The following is a 23,712-nucleotide window of genomic DNA, read 5'->3' as shown; positions in this document are numbered from 1 at the left end:
TTATTCACAGTCAATTAGTCACCAAATGTCAGTTCAACTAGAAAGGTTGCTGGTTGAAGGCCAGCCTAGCTTCCCATAGAAGAAAATTACATAGCCTGGGAGCAGCCACTGAGAAGGCTCTCGACTATGTATTTGGAAAGCTCATGCTGTCAGCTTCTTTCTTTCAGTTAGTTTCTTTCTTTCACTTCTTTCACACTGCTATTTTTATGATCTGGGCATGGGCTGAGACCGGGCTGGAACCATGTGTTATCACACAGCTCTGTGCCCAGATTGGAACCATCCCATATCAGATCGGAACTTCTCCCATTACTTTGCTAAGAATGGAAAAGAAGAATTTTTAGTTAAGTACAGGAGAAGTCTCAGGATGGCAATGATCTGGGCATGGAACTTATCTGCGATAAAACACAGTCCCATCCCAGTCTCAGCCTGTGCCCAGATTGGGAAAAGACAGCCAGTGGGATAATCTTCTTAGTCTCAAAGGTGCTGCAAGATCTCTCTATTTACTGATTCTACAAACTAATATGGCTATATCTTTGTAGCCTATGTTTTCATCAAGCAGGCCTATGACTGAAAGAAAGCCCTCCCTAAAGGATCTTAAAATTCAGCTGGACCCAAGCCATATAGCCTGGACCTAAGCCGTATAGGGCTTTATAGGTCAGAACCAGAACTTTGAATTATGCCTGAATGCTGGCAAAACACGGCAGTGCCACAAACATGGGAATATTCATGTAATACCATCAGAGATGTCTTTACCTGATATTTGCCATCAGGTAAAGGGAAGCCCATTCTGGATTCCATTAAAAGCAGCAGAGATATATGACCCAGTGGTTTTACATGGGGAAACTGGTTTAACTAGATTGTCCAATAGATAGTTTGATTTGCCACACAGAAAATTATTTGGATAATGAATTCATAACTGAGTCACAATTTCCCCATCCCTCTTGAAATGGGCTCATCATAATTTGAAGAAGCAGATTTCTGTGGAATATGTTAAGGAATCTCTGATCTGATGTGATCAGAGCAGAATGAAGTGATGTCTTCCTTACCAGCCTCTTATGTTATTCATAGCTCGGTTTTCCACTAATGCTTTTACACATTTCCCCAAGGTGGGGAGGATCTTTGAGGTATTGGTATGTAATGAGGGTCTTTGTGTTTGGATTGCCTTTGGGAATTGTTCGATGTTCCTGACAAAAGCAGCAGGAGAGACGTGCAAGTGCTGTTCTGTTCTGTGCAGGAATGAAAAGGCAGAAGGCGAACAAGAGGCCCTGGATTGAATGGTTGCTCTGGCTTGCTTTGTATGGATCAGAAAGACTTAAGAATTGTGGACATTTGTCAGACTCCACACTGGGAAGTGAAGGCATGCAAAAAGACCTGGACTTATACTGATGGCAGCTGAGGAAAAGCTCATTTCCAGAACATCTCAGATTAGGGAGACTTCCAGGACATTATTTCGTCCTGGGATTCTTTCTTCTATTTTTTTCTATTAAAGGAAAAGAGAATAATACAAGCATACAGCTCACTTTTGCAGCAGAGGTAAAATGTAAGACCCCTTTTCACATTAAGTTCACACTATACTTTACAAACATACCTCACCAAAATGGAGCTTGGAAAACCTAATTTGTTTGGTTTACTTCTGTCAAAATGCCTTCACTAACATGGCCACCCTGTTGGGCAGGGTTTGGAGAAAAAATGATAGGACAAACTTGTCTTATGTCTTTTATATTTCAGCAGTGGAGGGGAGACACTCATATACTCTCCAATATTTCACAGATGACTATTGGGATGCATCTGGCCAGGCAACACCAGAATATGTTCAAGCTTATTAATGAGGTGCAACTGCTTGCTTTTGCCTGAACCTACTGGGAAGGGTAAAATTCCACCCCTCCTCTCCCTCCTGCTTAGTTTATATCAAACTACATTTGCACTTTGAACCCAGTTTGCAGCAACTATCATAAAAATAACATTGTATCCTTTCAGACATCTGAGGCAAACAAAATGGCAGTTCCCAAACCAAAAGAGCTAAAAATGCAGCTGTAAGTTTTGCTAACATAGACATTTTCCATGGGCACCTAAAATTGATACATCTCCAATTTGTAACCTCTGAATCAAAAACAGGTATGTGACTACACTTTAGATATAAAGTAGTATGATACCACACTAAATGTCACAGTTCCATCTGATGGTATCCTGATCCAAGGAACACAGTCACATTCATGTTCTCCAAAGTCTTCACCCAGGCAATTGACTGAGCACAGTGCAAACAGGAAATTGGACTAGAAGGGACTTTTGTCAAATCCAGCAGTGTTCTTCGTAGATGGCTGTAGCAGTGATTATGGTATTGTTTAAAAATGGTGGCCCATTGCATTAGGTTCCCATCAGATGGAACCGTGACGTTTAGAGTGGCATCATACTACATACTTTATATCCTCCAGGTAGGCATATACCTGTTTTTCATTCAGAAACCAGAGTCACTCTGGAGTACCAGAAGCTAGTTAAAAAGTAGCCTGAGGCCTAAAGGCTGATCATTTCCAGTCAACTGTGGATGAGAAAACCTTTTGGTTCATGAATCACACAATGGAATTTTGCAGCTACATTGGATCCTCAGTGACCCCTAAAGATGAGACAAGATGCCAACTAGAGAGAGAATCACAGGAAAGTGCATTGCTTTTTATAGACAGGCCAAGGATGACTATGAAAAAGAATAATGTTGTTTTGTTTCACAATGGGGTAAATAAAGAAGGTTGGAAAAATAAAGACACCTACTTTTGTAGTCTGTAGAAAACAAAAAGACTTCCCCCCTTTAAAAAGATGTCATGTTTGTTTTCTTTTAAGGTAGAAGGGCTAGAGTGTGCAACAGAGATTTTATATAGTTATTTTGAATTTTCTTAATTACATCTTTTTGTCCATGTTGTCATAGTTCCATTACTTGTGCTTTAACTAGTGTCTTTTATTATTTTCTCCTTTGCTAGTCATATTAACAGTTGCTTAAGTTGTTATAATATAAATATTTGTTTTTATTTCTACCTCATATTTTATATTATTCACTGTTTTATAATCATGTACTGCTTCCTACCATCTTGTCTTTCATAGGTTAGGTCTCCCTTATCTGGAATTCCAAAATCAAAAATATTCCAAAAACAAAACTTTTTTCATGGGTGGCTGAGATAGTGACATCTTTGTAAAGTCGAAGGCTTTCATGGCCAGCATCTATAGATTTTTTGTGGGTTTTTCGGATTATGTGGCCATGTTCTAGCAGAGTTTCTTTCTGTTTCGCCAGCATCTATGGCTGGCATCTTCAGAGAAAGATGCTGGCGAAACGTCAGAAAGAAACTCTGCTAGAACATGGCCATATAGCCCGAAAAACCTACAAAAAACTATAGTGACATCTTTGCTTTCTGATGGTTCAATGTACACAGACCTTTGATTCATGTACAAAATTATTAAAATATTGTATAAAATTACTTTCAAACTATCCAAATCCAAAACACTTCTGCTCCCAAGCATTTTGGTTAAGGGAGACTCAACCAATATTTCAATAAGTTTTAAATTTACTGTACTTTTGAGGGTGCCACTGCTCCAAAAGTCATTCTCCCTTGTTCATTGGAGATATATAGAAGGAATGTATATATTTAAAGAATTCCCATATTTTCCACCAGGGAACTATAGTTCCATAGGGGAAAAGAAATAGCATGGCATGTGATGTTGAACCCAGGATTCAATGTCCTGTGAATCTTAATCTTGAAAAGCATATTTCTAGGCCTTGTGGCTGTGAAGTTATACTTGAGCGTATAAGGCAATGTCTGGTGTCTCAGAAGGAAAGGCACAAATGTAGATGACTTTCAGTGGTTAGGAACTGCAATGCAGTGCATACTTCATTCTTCCAACCACAAGGAAACCCAGAACAAAATATGCAAACGGATAAAAATGCAGAATACATTATATAGAACAAAAATTATGCACACATCCTGAATCTGAATAATTTATGAAGGTTATAAAATTCAGTCTTTCTTGGTAGAATTTGAAAAGCCTGAGGTATGTGGTGCAAAGACTGAATTGATTGAACAATGAACTCTGGGAACTGTAGTTCTGAGGGTTTGAGTTTAGAGGTCTTTAGAAGATAATTAAATCTTCCTTGCCAGGTTTCCTTCTTGAGGGAAGGATATGATTACTAGCTAGAATTCAATACTTTAGCAGTGAAGTCAGTGAGATTTACTTTGAGTAGACCTACCTAGGACTGCAGGATCAATGGGATATAAAACTGATGTAAATTTATAAATGTGTAGTGCAGATGTGTCATGAACAGCGAGGCCATATGGCTTTTGCCAGCACAGAACAATTTGTTGATAAACTGGTCTAAATGCAAATAAAACAGGAGTGGGAGGCTTGCGGTCCTCCATATATTTTTGGCTTGCAGCTCCCCTCAGTCCTATTCAGCATGGCTAATAGTAAATGATTATGGAAACTGTGGAAACTATCAGGAGCAGAGCTCAGAAGGAATGGCTTACAGGCAATATTGTTAACCCCTACTAGTTTCTGGGAGGTGGAGCGACAAGAAGTGCAGTAGAGTTACATTTCCAATGCAATGTCAGAAGATTGAGCAAAATTACTTTAGGTTTCTATGTATGTTCAAATGTGACCTTTAAAGGCATTTTAAGAGGAATTCTAACAGAAAAATATTCAACTTTTATTCAATTCTCTTATCATTTCTCAGGGTATTTTCCCCCTCAAAAATGACAGAAGGTAATGGAAAAATAATAAGAAGTTAACTTCTGTCATCCTCTCAATGAATAATAAGAAGGTTTCTTTCCAAACACTGGGTAACGGAGCAAATTATGTTTGAAAAATAACTTTCCAACCTCAGATCTTAGAGTTGCCAGGTGAAATAAGGAATAAGATGTCTTAAGGAAGGGGGAAACTAAATGAAAAAGGTGTACATACAGTATATAATGTTCTGTTAAAGCAGGCTTATGGAAAGCAGTATTAGAGAAAAAGTCCTGCTCCAAGAAAATGTACAACAGGCTAGGAAAATTGCTACCACAAGTAAAGAACCAAAAGAGCGTCAGTGACTCCTAAAAGAATCAAGTCTATGAAAGGCCTTACAGACCACATGCAGTGAAGGCATCCACAAGATTTTCAGGCAAAGATTAGAAACTTCCCTCCTCTATAAAACCTATGAAAAAAGAGGACTGTGAGAAGACATGTCTTCAGCAATAACAAAATTCCAGATGACAGTTGCATCCAATGCAGTTGACATGGAAACATTATATTAAAGATCTCTGTTTTGATTGGATAACATGAACGAAGCAGTGTAAGCACCTTTGTTTCAACAGGACAGCTGATAGCTGGATGGAGGCTAGGGAGGCGATAAAAGAAGCTGAGAAAGATAGCAATCAGATTGCTTTTGGCATCTCCACAACATGAAGAGAAATCTGAAATACAACCACCAAGCTGATAAAGCCGTTGCTGATAAATGATAAACTGACAAACATTCTGATGTTGGTAAGGTCCAATTAGGCTGATGCAATTTATCAGGCTGTTTCAGGTTTTTTGTTTGTTTGTTTGTTTGTTTGTTTGCACAGGCTCATAGGCTTTCCAAGTTCTTCTTTTAAACTCTGTTCCATAACCATATGGTTTTTCTCTTGTTTTCACAGCTGTTGGCTGGCAACTGCTGGAAATCTTCTTGTTCTTTCACTTTTCAGCAAACTTAGCTCCTATCAAACATTATGTGACAGCATCTCCATTTCTCAGGCACTTTCCTTCCACGCTACGAGTACAGCACTCAGTGAATGCTATACATTGTCTGCATAAGCCAAATGAAATGGTCTTATCTTGCTTTTACTGTGAGCTGTCCACACAACATATGGGTTGATTAAGGACAAATTTGGGGTGAATCCACTGTATCTACACACACCCTTTCCTCTGATACTGTATCTACACACACATTTTCATCTGATCATCTTTCCCCTTTCCTCTTATCGCTTTCTCATTCATTGGTGCAGGAGGAGGGGAAGAAGAGGGAAGAGATAATCCAGGATAACCTCCCATCACAGATCTCATGGCTACACTTGTTTATTAATAAAAGAAATAAAACACACTTTTATTTTTTCTTTCTGCAGTGTGTGTTTGAGTATATGTGTGCATATGTGCATGTTGTGTGTTCATTTACAATTCCTCACTGGGGTGGCAAAGTGAGAAAAGAGATTGGATGGAGAGGTGTCCAAACAAAGCACAAGGTGATCATTAGATTGACAAGCAAGGGCAACTGGCTGTTAGGTGGATCCATGCCAGGAAGGGAAAAAACAGTGAGTTTGCTATGGTGAAATGTGTGGCCAGTTATTCTGAAGTCGCTTTGAAGTGCTTTTTGTGTCTGAACTGTGGGATCCCTGCAGAACAGAAAAATGCAAGGTGATCTTTTTTTGTCAGTGTAGAAGCACCTCCAATCTTCATTTTCATATTATTGCATTACAGTATGTTGTTCCTCATCCACCAACTTTACAGATTCCTCTCCTAGTGTGCTTTGTTTCCTTTCTTTTTGATGATATTTAATGAGGGAATTTCAGCAGGGGTTGCTTGTGTTGAACATCCCTCTTCTATGCATTCATCATCATATCTTACGCACCTCTCCTCATTAATTGAGGTAGGGAACAACAATAGACTTACAAACATACATCAGTGAAGAACACAACACTAGTTAAAACAGACATCAGTTTAAAGGAACAAATAAGACACATATATACTAAAATAATCTATGTTTAAAATTCCTGATTTAAAATTTACAGTTTTAAAAATCATCTGGCTAGGCCTGCTGGAAGTCTTGAATGCTCTTTTTAATTTGGACAGCATATTCAGCTGTTGAATCTCTTCCAGTAAGGAAGGGACAGGAACCATGTTGTTTATTTCACCTAGCAAGAAAACCTTCAACAAAAATGCATCCAATAAAACCTCAATTAGAAATCTATCTTTGGAATCTTTTAAAGGCAGTCAATGGTCTTCTCTCTGTGATGCAGAACTTGACAACAATAAATATGATGACATTTTGAAGCCATCTAGGACTGAACATCAGAAGGATAATATTCTGAAATGTAGAGCATCATCTTACCACTGCTCAGTCATAGATGCCATTATATTCATTATATTCATTCTTCTTCAAAATAATCTATCAATCCCTTTTCTGATGATTATCTTTTTTTCCCTGCACAGCAATGTGTAACTTGTTGTAACAAAATTACTCTTATACCATTAAGAACTCAGAGGTTGGACAAGTTAAATTTTTTAAACAGGAACTCGCTGAATCCCCAAGCCAATATGGCCACTGTGGGAGGGAAGGAGGACTTTTGGAAGAACCAGCATATATTTGTTTTAATTAGGTTTTAATACCAGTCTAAACTGCTGAATCTTTGTTTTTTCCCCCCTCCAAAACTAATCACCAAAGAGAGAAACAAGCGGTGGTCCTCAAAATCAAAGCATTTATATAGGAAGCTCATCTTCCTGTTTATCTATAGCTACTTCTTTGCTGACCAGATTCAGATCCTGTGTATCAACAACAACTACTCAACAACACCCACCCTCTCCAGCTAATGAGCAATTTTGAAAAGCATGACTCATGAGGAAGTCTCAAAAGAGAGTCCTTTGCAATCACTGGCTGTTGCTGAAAATAGTCAGGCACTGTTGCTGCCACAGGCTAGGGGAAAGAGTGCACATTATGAAACAGCAGATTTAGCTGGTATTGGTGATGACACTTAGTCCCAAGACCCACATGTGGATTTCACCCTGATGAAATGTTCCTAGTGATTGTTTTTGTCTGATCAATTAACCCTCCCGCCTAAAGAGTAATGAGCACATGTCTTCCAGATAACTGAACTTTAATTTATTTAAATGTAATGGAAAACCATATGAAGGGGAACAGAAAGCTAATTTAAGGTGGCGCTCAAAGCAATCAGTATGTTAACAGATTCCTTCATCTTTTCACACTCTGTGGCTGAGGGAAAATTGTTTTGAAATGTAAGCGTTTCTTCCAGTACTGCAAAAACACAGAGCTTGCGCTATCTTACATTTAATCCTCAAGAGCCCCAATGAGCCTAATGTTGTAAAAATGAAAATGTCTTTTGAAAATAGAATTCTGTTACTCAAGATGGTAGGGAGGGGTGAGGATGACAGTTGAACAGTTTTTCAAGCAACAATGTGCGGGTCTGTATTCCTTGGGGAAGGCAAATGTAAGTTGCTTTTGGATTTTGATAGGTTGTCTTTTGTACGTTCAGGACATAAAAATCACATCATTGCTTTAGAATTGCTATAATGTTCCCATTCAATTTGTGAAAAGCAATAAAAATCCCTCAACTGCAAATTAATATCTTTAAATACTGGAGCTGAATGATGTAACAATGACATGTGGCTTGGGTAAGTAAACATAAGATAAGTAAGCTTAAGGAATTCATGGAAGAAAAATTTCCTGTTCCTGGCATCTCCCAATGCCTCTGTTAAGGAGTCTTCCTGGACAACGTAGGATGGAGAATGATGGACTGCTGAATGGACAAGAGATCACTCAAAATCAGTTTTGCCATGATAAGTATGGTTCCTAACCAGGATGTCATGGTAGGTTTGTTTCCAAAGGGAACAAAAATTTGCAGATGATGGCTACAGGCAAAGCAAGGATGGTACTGTGTGCCTCTTGCTGCTGCTGCTGCTTCTCTTTTGCAGTAGCCAACACAGTTGTTTCAAGTTCTGGTATGGAGCTGGAAGGTCAGCCAACCAGAGGCAACTGGGCCAACTGGCAGAAGACATGGCCCAGGAGCAAGTGAAGTCTATATCTAGGCCCAAGCTCTTTCTTCCACCATGCCAAGTCAGCCAGCTTGGATTGTAAACTTTGCCTACCCACCCCCTTCATTGTTAAGGTATGTGTATAGATTACTGTTTTGTTGGTGGCATCACACAGTTAATACATTTTAGTTTTAGCCAAAATCCAGTCTTGAAGTAGCTAGGGCTAGTGCCCCATTCATATCCAGTATGGAGGGTCCTTTTAAGAGACCTTGAGGGAGCAGGCACCCATGTCATGTCCAGCTTGGAAGTAGAAGGCTCTGTTCACTACAAAATAGCAGGGGAACCGCACACTGGTTTTGACCTCAGTGGATCCCCATATCTTTCATACAGCAATACTCAGCAGCTGGCCTGGTTGAATGGATTTGCCTTGAACATCAAGCATGTTGATGGAGGAATGGATTGCAATCAGCCAGTAAGTGGGTTGACTGATATCTAGATCAGGACCTACGCTGTGGGTCAAGCCTGTTCTGCAGTAACCAATAAAGTTGTGGCCTCTTCCATCTAAACAAAATCTGCTCTGTGCTTATTCTTGTTAACGTGAAGTCACACACTCACTGCCAGGTCTTCTAGTAAGCATCATAAGGTCTGCAAAAAGAAAAGTTTCCCCTACCCTCTGGCCATGTCCTATCCAATATTACCCAGAAGGACCACCCCAAGCACACAGAATGGTACTTTGGAAGGCAGAAATGACTGCAGAGTCCCAGGAGAGGATAAGAAATTTTCCTTCTGTGAATTTCTTTTAGTTAACTTCTCTTAGGATCCAAGCCAGTATCATTAACTAGACAGACAATGTATTGCCTGTTTTGGAATCTTGCTTATGCTACAGTGCAAGTCAAGGTCAATGTTTTCTGTATAGAAATGTTTGAGAGGAAATTTCTTCCAAACTCCCCCTGAATAAATAATCTTCTACTTCTGCTCTCAGACATTGACCTCCTATTATAGACCTTTTCCAAGCTTCATCTATTAAAATTCATATACTTTTCCTTTGCTTGGCTCACAGCCAAATACAAATAGATCTAATTTGGTTATGTATTTATAAAGCTCAAAGCTGGTTTGAAAACCCTGTGCATAATCAAACATTGTCTAATTGCATTTGGCCAATGGTGAGGAGAATTTTAATGTATATAGTTCATGTAGCAGAACAGTAAAAGAGGGAAAGTGCTTTCTTGATTTAAAAGAAAGGTATTTCATGTTTAAAGATTTTAAAAAGATCAATACAGTACTACTATGAAAGTCTAAACAATGAAGAAAAAGACATCTTTGTTTTGTCAGTTCTGTTTATGCTCATTTGGTAAAAAAGTTTCTAGCTTAAAAAACAAAAACAAAACCCAGAATGTAGGGGAAGCCATGAGAACATTTACTCTCTGTGATATGCTTGGAATGAAGATGGCAGTTTAGATGCCACCAAATAAAGACAGCATAGATCAGGATAAAAATTGCACATGCTAGTGTATATGCATGGATGCAATTTAAGTTGTACTTTATATTATAATTTTAATTGGAAAACAATATGATTTTCCTTGTAGTGCAGAAGACTATAATCAAAGGACAGTGTGCCTGCTCAGTCTCGTGCCTGGCTTCTAAATGCAGATGGGTAATTCCATGGCACCTGTTCTGCTTTCCCATGGATCACATTTGAAAACTGGAGGGGACAGTACTTCAAGCAGAGAAGAATGTGGAAATTTAACATAATGATATGGAGGACCTGGTTAACTCATGTGCTGCAACCTGCTTGATCTCTGAAGGCAAGGGAAATCAGACAGAAGCCTCTGTTCCAGTTATCACACAGTGTGGCCAAAAGCAAACGTGGACATTGTGCCTTGGTCAGGCAGCTGAAGAAGGCTGTTTTTGATCTCTGAAAGAAAAGGCAGGCACAGCTCCATCCTGCCTTGATCAGCAGTAGCTGATCTATGCTCTCTCTATTTGGTGGCATACTTAATCCATTTCAACTGCTGCAGCTGTGACCTCAAAGGAATGAAGAACAGGTGGCATCAGCTGGATGGAAGTCTCTCCCCACTGCCAGCCCTTTCCCTTATGTGTCATGTCTTCATTAGACTTAATCAAGACAGAGTCAAATTAACAATTTGGGAGCATTTTAAGTGAATATAAATATACCAATAAAAACATATTTAATATTTGTATCTTGGAGGATAAGATGAACATCTGTTAAATACACAGAAGTTCTATCCTCTTTGGCACTTGGCCATCCTACTTTGATGAAGGCCTTAAACAATAGGTAGCTTCAAATGGGGGAGATATCCTTCAGATATGCTGGTTCCAGGCTATATAAAATCTAAGTTCCCCATCCTGTAAACTAGTTTCCTAAATGCCATGACAAAGCTATCCAAATGTTCCAGGCCCATTGAAATCCCTGCAAACATTGCCTTTAGTCTAGAGCTTGAAATCATGGGACCCTTGAGATTTTGTTGGTCTGCAGCTCCCATTAACCCTAACCAACAGTGAGAAATGCTGAAGGCTGCAGTCCAACAACATCTCACATGATTCCCAACCCTGCTCAATATGAAAATGGAGGATTCAGTCCTCTGTATACTTAGCTGGAAGCCAATAATGAACAGGATAGGACTTCATTCTGAATTAACCACCATTGCTAGCCCTATCATTGGGCAGAGGAAGGTAGATGCTTTAGCCAGGAGATGCTGGGTGACGTGGATAGAGATGGAAATAGTGGCTGCTCCCTATCTGCCAGCTCTGCATTTCTTTTCTTTTGGAATGGGGCCACCCAATTTCCTTTTTTCAGTCATTACTTGTTGTAGGCACAAGGATTCAAAGCTATAGCCATGTTAGTCTATACAACCAGTATGTAAAGAGATCTTATAGCACCTTTGCATCTGAGGAAGTAGACTTAAGTCTATGAACACTCATGCTGCCAACTTCTTTCTTTAGTTAGTCTCAAGGGTTCAACAAGATCTCTCTACATATTGTAGGCACTAGAGAAAGAGTGGCAGGAGGTGACAACTTAGATTCAAAAATGGATCTCTGATGCTCCTCACCACAAATGGAAGCCTTCTGCACTTTATCTCTTGACCAAGGTACTAAATATGTCAGCCTCAATGAATAATCTGCCCTCATTACACATATTATATATACAAAAAGATGTAAGTGTTTGTATGAGTGTGTTCTAGGAGAGAGGAAATGGGGCCAATTCCTGTTTATAAGCATGCACCCTCTATGTTGTATCCAAGGCTATAGCAGTATTTGGAAGCAGGTCACAGGATGAACTGTGTTTAGTTGAAATTATTCTGTGGAAGCCACAAAAATATTTTGGGGAAAAGGGAGGAGGAGTGGAATCTGAAGTTTCCTTCTGACTCACCAGAAAGGTATGAAAATGACATCAGCGGAGGTTAGTCCTATTTAACTGATGCAGTAACAGCAAAAAATGCTAAAGGTTAGGCCAGTGTTGTACTTACAAATTTCATTTGCAAATGGAGATCACATCAGTCTCTATGCCATCTGAAAATGACTAAAAGTTGGAGTCAAACACAATGAAAATAGAAAGCATGGCAAGAATATTAAGGAAATCACATATAAGACCAGACCAAGGGCAAAATGCCCCCTCCATTTTACATACAGAAGTGGACTATAATGGCAGCTTAACTTTACTTTATCATTTGCAACTGATTATTGTCCCCTATCAACTTGAGGGCAACAGGCTAGTCTAGTGGGTGGTGGCACAGATAGTGTTTTTCCTTCAAGAGAAGTAAACGGATGGGAGGGTGGGGCTCAGAAGGAATGATGGGAGCTGTTTCTGTCCTCATCTGTCCTTAAGCATCAGCTATCTCAGGCTGCATCTGCATCACAAAAATAATGCAGTTTGGCACCACTTTAACCGCCATGGCTCCATCCTATGGAATCCTAGGAATTGTAATTTGTTGTGATACCAAACTAGCCTTCCAAGAGAGAAGGCTAAAGAGCTCACAAAACTATAAACCCCAGAATTCCATAGCACCGAGTCATGGCAGCTAAAGCAGTATCAAGCTGCCTTATTTTTGTAGTGCAAATGCAGTTTACTATTGTTGCCGCACTCTGCCTAATCATAGTGTCAGACTAGACACTGAAGCCTGTCCCTGTCCTTTAGTTCCCAGCTGATTGCCATAACTAAAGATAAAGAAATATGTAATTGGTGATTGTGACAGAAGTTTGATCTCCTTGGGCTTTTTCACAAATCTGGTGATTTGCAGTTCTAAATTCTCAGCCAGAGAGCTCTAATGCTTCACCAAATGGTAAACCCCAGGATTTCATAAGTTGGTAATATAGCTGTTAAAGTGGAATCATGCTGCTATCACTATGTAGTAGAAAAGGGCCCCTTGTTAGAAATGCCCACATTCTAATTTCTTTTAAAGGAAATTGGCTTTTTAAATCATTTGCACTTTTAAACTTTTCACTATTCTCTTTTTTCCCCTCTGGTGTGGTGTGAGCAGCACTTGATCTTTCACAGGTTGCAATTTGAGTCACATAATTCCTATCCTGCAGTATGAATTAAAATAATTGCTGCCTAGAACAAGAGCTGTGGTCTGATGCTTTGACCTCAGAACTGCAATTAGCTCAAGGGACTCATGTACTGAAATCTGTGCAGCAGGCTCTGTCCTGGGACATCTGTATTGTGATTTACAGACAATTAACCTCTTCTAGGTTTCTGACCCAGTAATAACCCTATTCCCCTGATATTTCTATTTAATACCCTGTATGTAACTCCCACCACATTCTCACTTTAATACCATTTCCTTTCTCTACTAATCTACCTGACGAAAATATTGCTATCTTTCAAAAAAGACTGGTTGTTCTTCCATTCCACCAAATGTCATCTTAATTCATAAATCCTGATCTATCATCCTTTAGGTATTGTGAGAAACCAGAATGACATCTGTTTCAAGTGAAACAGGAAATGGCTGAGACCACTTGAAAGAAACACATGCTGTCAAGATTACTGGGTACAATCTAATTCACTGTTTTGAAGGGGAGAACATGGAATTTAGGCATTTCTAAACAAGTGTAGCAAAAGAAAAAAAAACTGTGTCTGAATGGAGGAAAAGTCTAGATGTTCAAGGACAGAACTTTCAAGACAATCCCAAAGAGGTTTAGTAGAGGCAAGAGGAAGGAGTTTATTAGACAAGGGAAATTGGAAGTATAATCCAATGGCAATTCAAACGCAATCATGGGGTTTAACGTTATTGCGTGATAGACTACCACATTCAATTACGGGCAATGGGAAGTCAGTCCGAATGCAATCATTGGGTTTCACATTATTGCGTGATAGACTACCACACGCAATTTCGGGCAATGGCAAGCTATTTTCGGGCAATGGGAAGTCAGTTTGAATGCAATTCGAATTCACGTAAATTTGCTGAACTAGCGAATTCATGTGAATGCATTCTGGCCCCACTTTCTTTTCATTCGAAATTAAGAGAAATTCCTCCCGTGTGATAAACTCTGGAGAGTGTTGGATCATCAAAAGCTTCCCAAGCCATTTCAGCTTGCATATCCCAGAGTGAGCAGTGGGTTTGGACTGACCTTCTTTTTTATTTCTTTTTTGGAGATTTATTTGAAAAAAAATGTCTTCCATAAGTCCCTACAACAGTGTGACTATCTATAGCACCAGAGAATATATACATCACCTACACCAGAGGACCTAAGGCCCCAGACCTAACAAGAAGGGTAACTGGTGGGCCTCCCTAGAGCAACCACCCAACCAGTCTATTCCTGCTCAGTCCAGAGTAAGAGGTTTGAAGAATGTGATCTCCAGGAGTCCCCAGGCTCAAACAACTGATTTGACAGGGTTTTTCCTAGTGGATATAAGTGCCAAATTTGGGGCCAGTCATTGGTGGAGAACTGCACATGGAGGTTTCTGGAGGTACACAGGGCACTCTTCTAATTTTAGGTGGAATCTCAGGCCAAGAAATGTAGATTCTGTGATTCCAGCACCATCACTACCCCTGCATACTTTTAAAACCCTCTTCACAGGATGAAGAGATGCCTGAGCTCTGAAAGCTTGCTGGGGCTTTTTTGCCCCTTTGAGTGACCTAAAAACGATATCAGAGCAATATGGACTTTGGATTTATTTTATTTGGCTGTCTAAGCCTAAGAGTCCACCTATGATTGCCAATATGCCTCCAGATGTCTCCGGATTTTGGGAGACATCCAAAAGTTATTTTTTACTTTATAATCCAAAAGTTATTTTTCCCAAGAACTGTACTGTATTATGCTGGCTAAACCACAGTTAACCTTAAGAACAGAATCGTATTAATTTAAAATTAGTAATTAGTGTATAGAGATTCTAGGTCCTGCAATTCAAAAGCTAATTTTTTCAAGCTCTGCTGCACAGGGCTGAAAGGCAGGGTTTCTTTCCCCACTTTGATATAATTTGAAGTGCTAAAATGTATGGAAACATCTGCTGCCAAATTCTGTTTAACCTGTTTCAGTTCAGTAAATACTAATACTTTGCAGTACATCACTATAAATAGAGCAAGAGTGGGTACGAGAGGGAAAAATGCAACTGGCCTGGACAATTTAGTTTCATAATAAGCAATCCTGATATAATTAAAATCCAGACTGAAGAGAATGAAGACCAATGTTTTCAAAACTGAATATCAGAGATTTTGCCTTTGATTGTATCAGTTTTGCATATGAAAAGAAACTGCCTACAGTGTGTGATATGATTTAATTTTTAAGGTAAAAATATGTGTTTCACAAAAAAGAGCAAACTTGAAAAGGAACAAATAGCTTGCAGAAACTAGCAAGATTAAAGACACTTTTAAGTAAAAAAATTAATGAGTTTTACACTTTGTAGCACTTAAATCCAGGCTATAACACAAAGCCTATTAGAGTGTATGTTGAACTATTAATACACATGCAGATTCTTTTCTTTTGTTTTCTTTTTAAAAATTATCAGTTATTTTGATCTTTCTTATCTTTTCCAATATTGGTAACAAATGAATTAACTAAATAGACCTAAAATACCCACTCTTGCAATTTCTTTTAAATAGCTGGACTTTTACATTTTTTTCAAGTGTTTAAAACTTTCATAGGCGGGATACAGACGGGCAAAAAGGGGTGTATTCATGACGTCATGAAGGTAGAGCCTTCAGACGGGCCTTACCTGAATGCCGTCATGAACACGCCGCCCGCACGGCCCAAGCGGGAAGAAGCGGCATTAAAAAGGTGCTGCTTTTTTCCGCTTCTTTTTGATTTGTGGCATACGTGCGCATCTCCGTATGTAAGCTGCTGCACCGGTACGTCCGAATTGCTACGCCGCAAATATAAGTTGCCCGTTTAAAAGCTCCGTGTCAGCTGCGTCGCATAATGGGTTGGGGTCCGGGACATGCGTGGTTTGCAGTCAAGCTTTAATTGCAGCGTCCGCTGCCATGGAGCTGTGGAAGCTGCAGCACAGCTGCGGCGCATTTTAAGGCTCGTAACCCTAACCCTAGAGCCACTTGTGCGCATGCGTTGCTGGAATCGCGGGAAGTTGTAAGTTTTGCCGGCGTATGTTTTGGTTGTAGAAAGTGATAAGGGAAAGTTTGGAATTTAAAGTGACCCCCTACACACATTCCTGCGCCATTTTCACCTGGGAACGGGCACAGTTCGGCTGCTCCTGGCACAGCTGTGCGGCGGCTCCCCTTTGCCACCAGGCAGGATGGCACAGCCACCCACCAGCACCCCGAAAAAAGGCAGGGGGACGTCTTGGTCTCATACTGAGACGGCTGACCTCATAGCTATATGGTCCCAGCCAAACATTTTGCAGAAACTCGAGCAGTCCTACCTGAATGCTGACACATATCGAGAAGTGGAAGAAGCCATGAGAGCTGCTGCACCGGTACACCAGAATTGCTACGCCGCTAATTTAAGTTGTCCATTTAAAAGCTCCGTGTCTGCTGCGTCGCATAATGAGTTGGGGTCTTGGAACATGCGCAGTTTGCAGTCAGGCTTTAATTGCAGCGTCCGCTGCCATGCAGCTGTGGAAGCTGCGGCACAGCTGCGGCGCATTTTAAGTCTCGTAACCCTAACCCTAGAGCTCCATGTGCGCATGCGTTGCTGGAATCGCGGGAAGTTGTAAGTTTTGCCGGCGGATGTTTTGGTTGTAGAAAGTGATAAGGGAAAGTTTGGAATTTAAAGTGTCCCCCTACACACATTCCTGCGCCATTTTCACCTGGGAACGGGCACAGTTCGGCTGCTCCTGGCACAGCTGTGCGGCGGCTCCCCTTTGGCACCAGGCAGGATGGCACAGCCATCCACCAGCACCCCGAAAAAAGGCAGGGGGACGTCTTGGTCTCATGCGGAGACGGCTGACCTTATAGCTATATGGTCCCAGCCAAACATTCTGAAAAAATTGGAGCAGTCCTACCTGAATGCTGACACATATCGAGAAGTGGAAGAAGCCATGAGAGCCAAGGGCCACAACAGAACTTTGGAGGAGTGTCGCCAAAAATGCAAGTCGCTGAAATCTCAATATAAACAATACAGAGATGCCCTGGCCAGAGGTACTACGAAGGCCACCCCCCTGCCCTTTTACAAGGAGCTGCATGCTTTCATTAAAAGTGATGGAAGCATCAGGCCCAACAGACTAGTCACCAGTGGGGAGCGTGTGAGGGTCCCGGCGGGCCAGCCAGCCAGAGCCGAGCCTGTGGTGGTGGAGGAGGAGGACGAGGACGCGACCCCGGACCTTGAATGTGCCCAAGACCTTTTGATGCCCCCTCAGGGTAAGATGCGCCAGGGCCCCTGGGGGGAAGGGAGGGGGAAATGGGAGAAGGGGAAGATGTGGCCCCGGGGTGGGCACAGGGCAGAGATGACCCTTGTCCCTTGTCATACAGATGAGGAGCAGGAGGAGGAGGAACACCCCGACTTGGGCGATTCCTCCAGCAGCCAGAGACCTCTGGATCCCCGCGCCCTGCTCAGACAAATGTCTGCTGGGGCTGGGAGCTCCAGAAGGAGACCACCATCTCGTGCTGGGTCCTCTTCCACGACCAGCAGCTACCGTGACCGCTCACCTGTCTCCCGGGCCAGTGCACCCGCCAGCGATGGCAGTGAGGCCGAAGAGAGTATGCAAGGTAAACCCTATATTTATGTTTATTACTGCATGGCTCAACTGCGCAATTGTGGCATGTTTCTTTCACTGCTTACTGTGCTGGTATGTTTTTAAGGTTGCTGTGGAAGTAGGATTGTGAGTGTCCCTGGCATGGTCATGTGCTGCATGTGTCCCACATTCCTAAGGCACCCCTTCCTTGCATGTAAATCTCTCCTTTCCCCACACCCTTAGTTTGAAGCTCTACCCTTTGCCACAGCTTCGAGTGAGAGTTCCTGCATGGCAGAATGGGGTTGGACTAGATGGCCCTCAGGGTCTCTGCTAACTGTAGGCTTCTGTGACTCTCTGCTTGTATGTCCCATAGTAGGAGGACGAACTGAAGCAGAAGAAGAAGGAGAAGGAGAAGGAGAACCACCTCCAGCTAATCCCATAGCTGCCATGTCAGCAGAGGAGAGACTTGCCACCAAGAAGAAAAGGGTGCGTCCGTCAGCAGCTACTAAAACTGTGACGGCTGTGGATCAGCTCAAGGCTTGCTCAGAAGAGCACATGGCAGCACTGATGCAGCAGGGGCAGCGAGCCTTTGAGGACAGGGAGAGGGGCAGACAGTCCCGCAGGGAGCTCATGGAAAGGGCACTGGGATTTCAAGAGACGGCACTACGATTTCAAGAGAGGACACTGGGAGTTCATGAGAGGAACCTAGAAGTTAATGTGAGGGCACTGGGATTTCAAGAGAGGAACCTAGAAGTTCAAGAGAGGGCCGTTCAGAACCAGGAGAGATCAATGGACAGGTCAGACCAGGAGCAGAGGCGACTCAACACCACCTTGGAAGCCCAGACTGTTCTGATGGGGCAAATGCTGGAGGTCATGAGGGGAGGGCAGGGTGGCCCGAGACGCAGAAGGGTACGTAGGGAGCAGGGTGGAAGAGGCAGGGCTGCTGTCCCCAGGGTCGTGGAGGAAGTGGTTGAGCAGCAGGAGCCCCCAGCAAGAGCTGGAAGAGCCAGGGCTGTCCCCAGGGTCGTGGAGGAAGAAGTAGGGCAGCAGGAGCCCCCAGCAAGAGCAATCCTTCCAGCTGAGGAGCAGGGAGTTGCCATGGAGGTGGAACTGTCTCAGCAGCCTCTTGCTGGGCCATCCTCCAGCCTCTTCAGTGACTCTGTGGCAGTCCCACCGCCCACACCCCGCCCCCAAAGGCAAAGGGCAACTAGAGGGGGCCTGGGATCAAGGGGCAGGGAGCACTGACAAGGCACTAGGTCCCATGATGTCCCATAAAGACATCATTTCGCCTCCCAGGGCATGTGTTCCCTCCCAGTCCTATCTACTCTAGTCTACCCTTCCTGTTCTCTCCTCCCACCATGCCTGGCTCACTGGTCCCCAAACCAGCAATGTCCAAACTCTGTCCTTCCAGGCGTTTGGACTTCATCTCCCAGAATCCCCAGCCACCTTGCCCTGTGGTCTGGGATTCTGGGAGATGAAGTCCAAACGCCTGGAAGGACAGAGTTTGGACATTGCTACCTCCCAGCACTCCTGCCTAGCTTTAGACTGCACAGTTGCGCCTAAGCTGTCACATTCACACTCACAGCCACACTGCCGCAGTTGCGCATAATGAACCACACAAGTTTTTTTTAAAAATAAAGATTTTTATTCACAATAACAATAAAAAATTTTTCTATATACAATATTTACAAAGGGAAGGGGGAGGGTGAAGGGTGGTGGTGGTGAAGGGGGGATGGCAGAGGGGGCAGGGGAGGGAAGCTGCTTCAGGGAGGGGGAGGAGGCGGTGGGGCGGGAAGCCGGCGGAGGAGTTCCTGGAGGGTCTCTTCCATGGAGGACACTCTCTCCGCCAGCTTCTCCACTTTGTCCTCCAAGGCAGCGAACCTCCTCTCCGTCCGGTTCTCTGTGGGGGGAAAAGAAAGAGGATGGTTAGGGTCAGCCTGTGGAGCCCATCACCCACTCCCACAGGCAGGGTTTCTGGGTGCCCCCGCTCCCTTCCCTGGGTTCACCTCCACACTTACCTTGCTGCCGGGCTTGGAGGACTCGATCCAGGGTCCTGGCATCCAGGGCCAAGTCCCCTGGCTCCCCTGGCAGGCGGCGGCTCGGGCCAGGCTCCTCGGCGGCGGCAACAGCAGCAAGGACTTCAAGCCCTGCAAAAGAGGAAGAAAAGGCCCAAGTTACCATGCTGGCATGGCAGAGGAGGGCACAAGTGTCGTGGGGGCTGCAGTCAGGCAACCCCCACCCCTCACCCTGGGGACCTACCTGCCGCCAGAGGAGCCTGCTCTGGCTGCGGAGGGGCCACAGCAGCTGGTCCTGGCTGTGGCCCACCCTCGGGGACATCCTCATCCCCCAAGGATGGTGGAGAGGGCGACCTGGCACGGTGCCCTCCCTCCCTCCGCCTCGGCCGCACGCCTGCAGAAGGGAAGAGGAGGGATGGCATTGGCACCATGCAGGAAGGAGAGGAGGGCAAGGGAAGGGTCAAGGAGGGGAGGACAGCGCATGGCAAGAGCTCTGACTTACCTGGAGGACGGCGATCTTCCGGTCTGGGCCTATCTCCCCTGATCCACAGGTCCTTCAGCCGCGAGAAGAATGGTGGCCGCCTGTCAACCGGGGGCTCCTCTCCGAAATCCTCAAGGGTTTCAAAGAACGCTGCCTTGAGAGTTTTAAACTTCACTCTACATTGGTGCAGCGTTCTTTGAAACCCTTGGTTTCGGAGGGCACGAGAGGACTCGAGAAAATGCCCCCGGTTGGGCTTGTTGGTGCTGGCCATCACCCTCCTCGCAGCTGCCTGTGGCATCAGGGAGTCCAGGAGGATCCCGACCTCCTCGTCCGTCTAGTAGGTGATTCGGACCGGGACCCTCCTGCGTGGCGCTGCCATGTTGATCGCCGTCCTGGGGTCTTGCACAGTTGCGCACGGGTATATATGGGCACCTGTGGCTCAGGGCCGTTAGGCCAAGGTGGTCCTAGGCCAATGAAAGCTCTCAGAGGAGCAGTTTGAATCTCTCCCCCAATAGATGCCCTCTGGGTGCCCTATTGATACATTCAAATGGGCCATTAGGAAAGCTTGAATTTGAGGGGGATTGATACATTGTCAAAGGGGCAATTGGCAGTTGGAGCTGATGTATCTTTTTGACCCAGGAAAACAGGCGCCAGGAGACCTTTTGTGTGTGTGTGGTTGTGTGTGTCCCCCTCAGGCACGTGGCAAAACATGCCCACAGCACAGATCAGGAATGATAGGCAGACACAGGCTGTGGATAATGGGATACATTTATTCATGTGCATATGCTATTACAGGACATTGCACTCTGACATCACAGATGATGGCACAGGAGCCATCCTTCAGATTCTCCTTGTCAGAAAAAAATCTGCCAGGGCATTCCTCACAGCCTCCCCTGCATCCTTCTTGGCATTCTCTTCATCCGCCGTGATTGCTCCCAGGGTGGGCAGCACAAAACGGCGCCTATATCGCATGCCCTCATCCAGGACCCTGCCCTTGGTCTCACAGATGTTGTGCAGAATGACGCATGATACCAGGATGGGCACCACGTTCTCCTCTGCCACCAGCAGTGGGGCAGTGAGACAGCGCCATCTCGCCTTCAATCTGCCAAACGATCTCTCCACGGCCCCCCTCACGCGATTCAACTTCTTGTTGAAGAGCTTCTGTTTGGGGGTCTGGGGGGTCTTGAAGGGTGTCATGAGCCACTTCCGAATGGGGTAGGCACAGTCAGCCAGTATCAGGGGCCCGATCTGCTGGCCTCTGATGTTGATGCTGGGGTTCCCTTGCACATAGATGCCAGCCTCCATGGCCTCGTAGATGAGAGAATTCCGTGCCACCCTGGCATCGTGGGCTGACCCATGCCATCCGAGCTCCACGTCCACGAACCTTCCTGTGTGGTCACATGTCCCTTGCAGGATGACAGAATAGGAGCCCTTTCTGTTGACATAGGCATTCCTCAGCCCCAAGGGTGGTATGATCAGGCAGTGGCACCCGTCCATGAGGCCAACCACTTGTGGGAAGCCGCGGCGACCAAAGGCATCCATAATCTATGGGGGAAAGAAAGGGAGAGAAACAGAGGAATTGAGATGACAACTCTTTTACACATGCGCAACTGCACCATAGCAAGAACAGCAAATGTACAGTGAGGGGGTGACACTTGACACAGAATATCACAGAGCTGCCAAAGATGAAAGGGAAGGTGTTCTGGCTGTCCCTACCTCACGTGCGTTCCCCAGGTACACGGTCCGTGACAGCAGCAGCTTCTCCATGGCCAGGGCAAACTCCACCACGATCTCCCCCACGGTGGAAACGCCAGTCCCAAACAGCGCCCCCGTCACAATGTAGCTGGACTTGTGTGCCAGTGAAAAGACACCAATGGCCACTCTCTTCTCCACCGGGATGGCTTTCCTCATCACTGTGTCTGCCTTCTCCAGTTCTGGGCGCAGGATGCCCACTAGCCTGTGGAAGAGGGCACGGGGCATTCGGAAGAAATGCCTCCATTGCTCATCAGACCATATGGTTGTCACAAAGTTGTCCCACAAGTCTCGGGATGCAGGGACCGTCCAGCATCGGTGGAGGCATGCCACTCTGGCCAGGGCCATGGCACTGCCAACAGTAGCCTGATGAAGTGCTATGGCAGCCACTGCCGTGCGCTGTTCTGTGTCATCATCATCATCACTACTGCTGTCATCCAAGTCTACAGCTGTTATGGTGGTGGATGATGGGACCTCCATTGCAGCGGCAATGGAGGCGCAGGGGCCGGAGGGGTCGGAGGGGGCAGAGGGGACAGAGGAGGCGGAGGAGGCGGAGGAGGCGGAGAAGACGGCGGTGGCACCGGCGACAGCTGTGGCTGTGGATTGCAGCTTCAGGAAGACCAAAGGGAACAAAGGAGAGGAGGCATCCATGATGCCAGTGGTGGCACTCGCAATGCGCAAGCGGGCAAGGATGCCAACATCAGCTGATCACCAGCTGGCAGGAGGCCACCTTTGTTCTTGGGCAGGGCGGGGAAAAAAGTTTAAAGGGGCCTCGGCGCTTTAAATGTGCACATGCGCATTCCGCAGCCGGTAAAAGGGAAATTTGCCGGCTGCTGGCAGACTGCTGCAGCTGCGCACTTTTCATGCGGCAAAAGAAAAAAAAAGCCGCGGTTTGAGCCGCCCGTGCGGAAGCTGCCCCTTTCTTTGCGGCGTCCTCCGAGGCGGCGGTATGGAAGCTACGGGTCCGAAACGGACCCAGGTGAGGCGTCTTCACTGCCCCCCGTGTGGAAGCCCCGACACCTGAAGCACGTCCCCGGGGCGGGCGGTCTGGAGGCTCCGTATTCAGCAGAATACACCTCCAAGACGTCTTCCCCTGCCCGTCTGTATCCCGCCATAGAATCCTAGAGTTGGAAGAGACCGCACAGGCCATACAGTCGAACCCCATTCTGCCATGCTGGAACTCTCAATCAAAGCATCCCCGACAGATGACCATCCAGCCTCTGCTTAAAAACCTCCAAGGAGGGAGACTCCACTACACTCTGAGGGAGTTTGTTCCACTGTTGAACAGCCCTTACTGTCAGGAAGTTCCTCCTAATGTTGAGGTGGAATCTCTTTTCCTGTAGCTTGCATCCATTGTTCCGGGTCCTGTTCTCTGGAGCAGCAGAAAACAAGCTTGCTCCCTCCTCAATATGACATCCCTTCAAATATTTAAACAGGGCTGTCATATCACCTCTTAACTGTCTCTTCTCCAGGCTAAACATCCCCAGCTCCCTAAGTCGTTCCTCGTAGGGCATGGTTTCCAGACCCTTCACCATTTTAGTTGCCCTCCTTCGGACACACTCCAGTTTCTCAACATCCTTTCTGAATTGCGGCGCCCACAACTGGACACAATATTCCAGGTG

General features: G+C 44.7%; 1 protein-coding gene across 1 annotated transcript; it reads right to left on the bottom strand.

Moving 5' to 3' along the window:
* Positions 1-7,635: 7,635 nt before the first annotated feature.
* LOC149318600 (uncharacterized) lies at positions 7,636-22,438 on the bottom strand. Its single transcript, XM_089508337.1, has 3 exons — positions 22,055-22,438; positions 21,828-21,883; positions 7,636-7,681 (listed from the first exon to the last, which is right to left on the bottom strand). The coding sequence occupies exons 1-3, from the start codon at positions 22,436-22,438 to the stop codon at positions 7,636-7,638; spliced, it is 486 nt and encodes a 161-aa protein (XP_089364463.1).
* Between the last annotated feature and the right edge of the window lie 1,274 nt (positions 22,439-23,712).

The sequence above is a fragment of the Sceloporus occidentalis genome, unplaced genomic scaffold, assembly GCF_023333645.1.
Source record: "Sceloporus occidentalis isolate IW3139 unplaced genomic scaffold, rSceOcc1.0.p SCAF_2, whole genome shotgun sequence".
Lineage (NCBI taxonomy): Eukaryota > Metazoa > Chordata > Lepidosauria > Squamata > Phrynosomatidae > Sceloporus > Sceloporus occidentalis.
The sequence above is the reverse complement of the archived record's forward strand: the minus strand, read 5'-3'. Positions and strand labels throughout refer to the sequence as shown.

Excerpts from the sequence above, each read along its gene's own strand:
- LOC149318600 (XM_089508337.1), bottom strand. The coding sequence starts at position 22,438 with ATGGCCCTGGCCAGAGTGGCATGCCTCCACCGATGCTGGACGGTCCCT. Across the intron at positions 21,884-22,054 it reads ACCTGGGGAACGCACGTGAG|ATTATGGATGCCTTTGGTCG; the intron begins GTAGGGACAGCC and ends TTTCCCCCATAG. Across the intron at positions 7,682-21,827 it reads GTGGTTGGCCTCATGGACGG|CCTGTGGCAGCAACAGTGCC; the intron begins GTGCCACTGCCT and ends TCTTTCCCCTAG.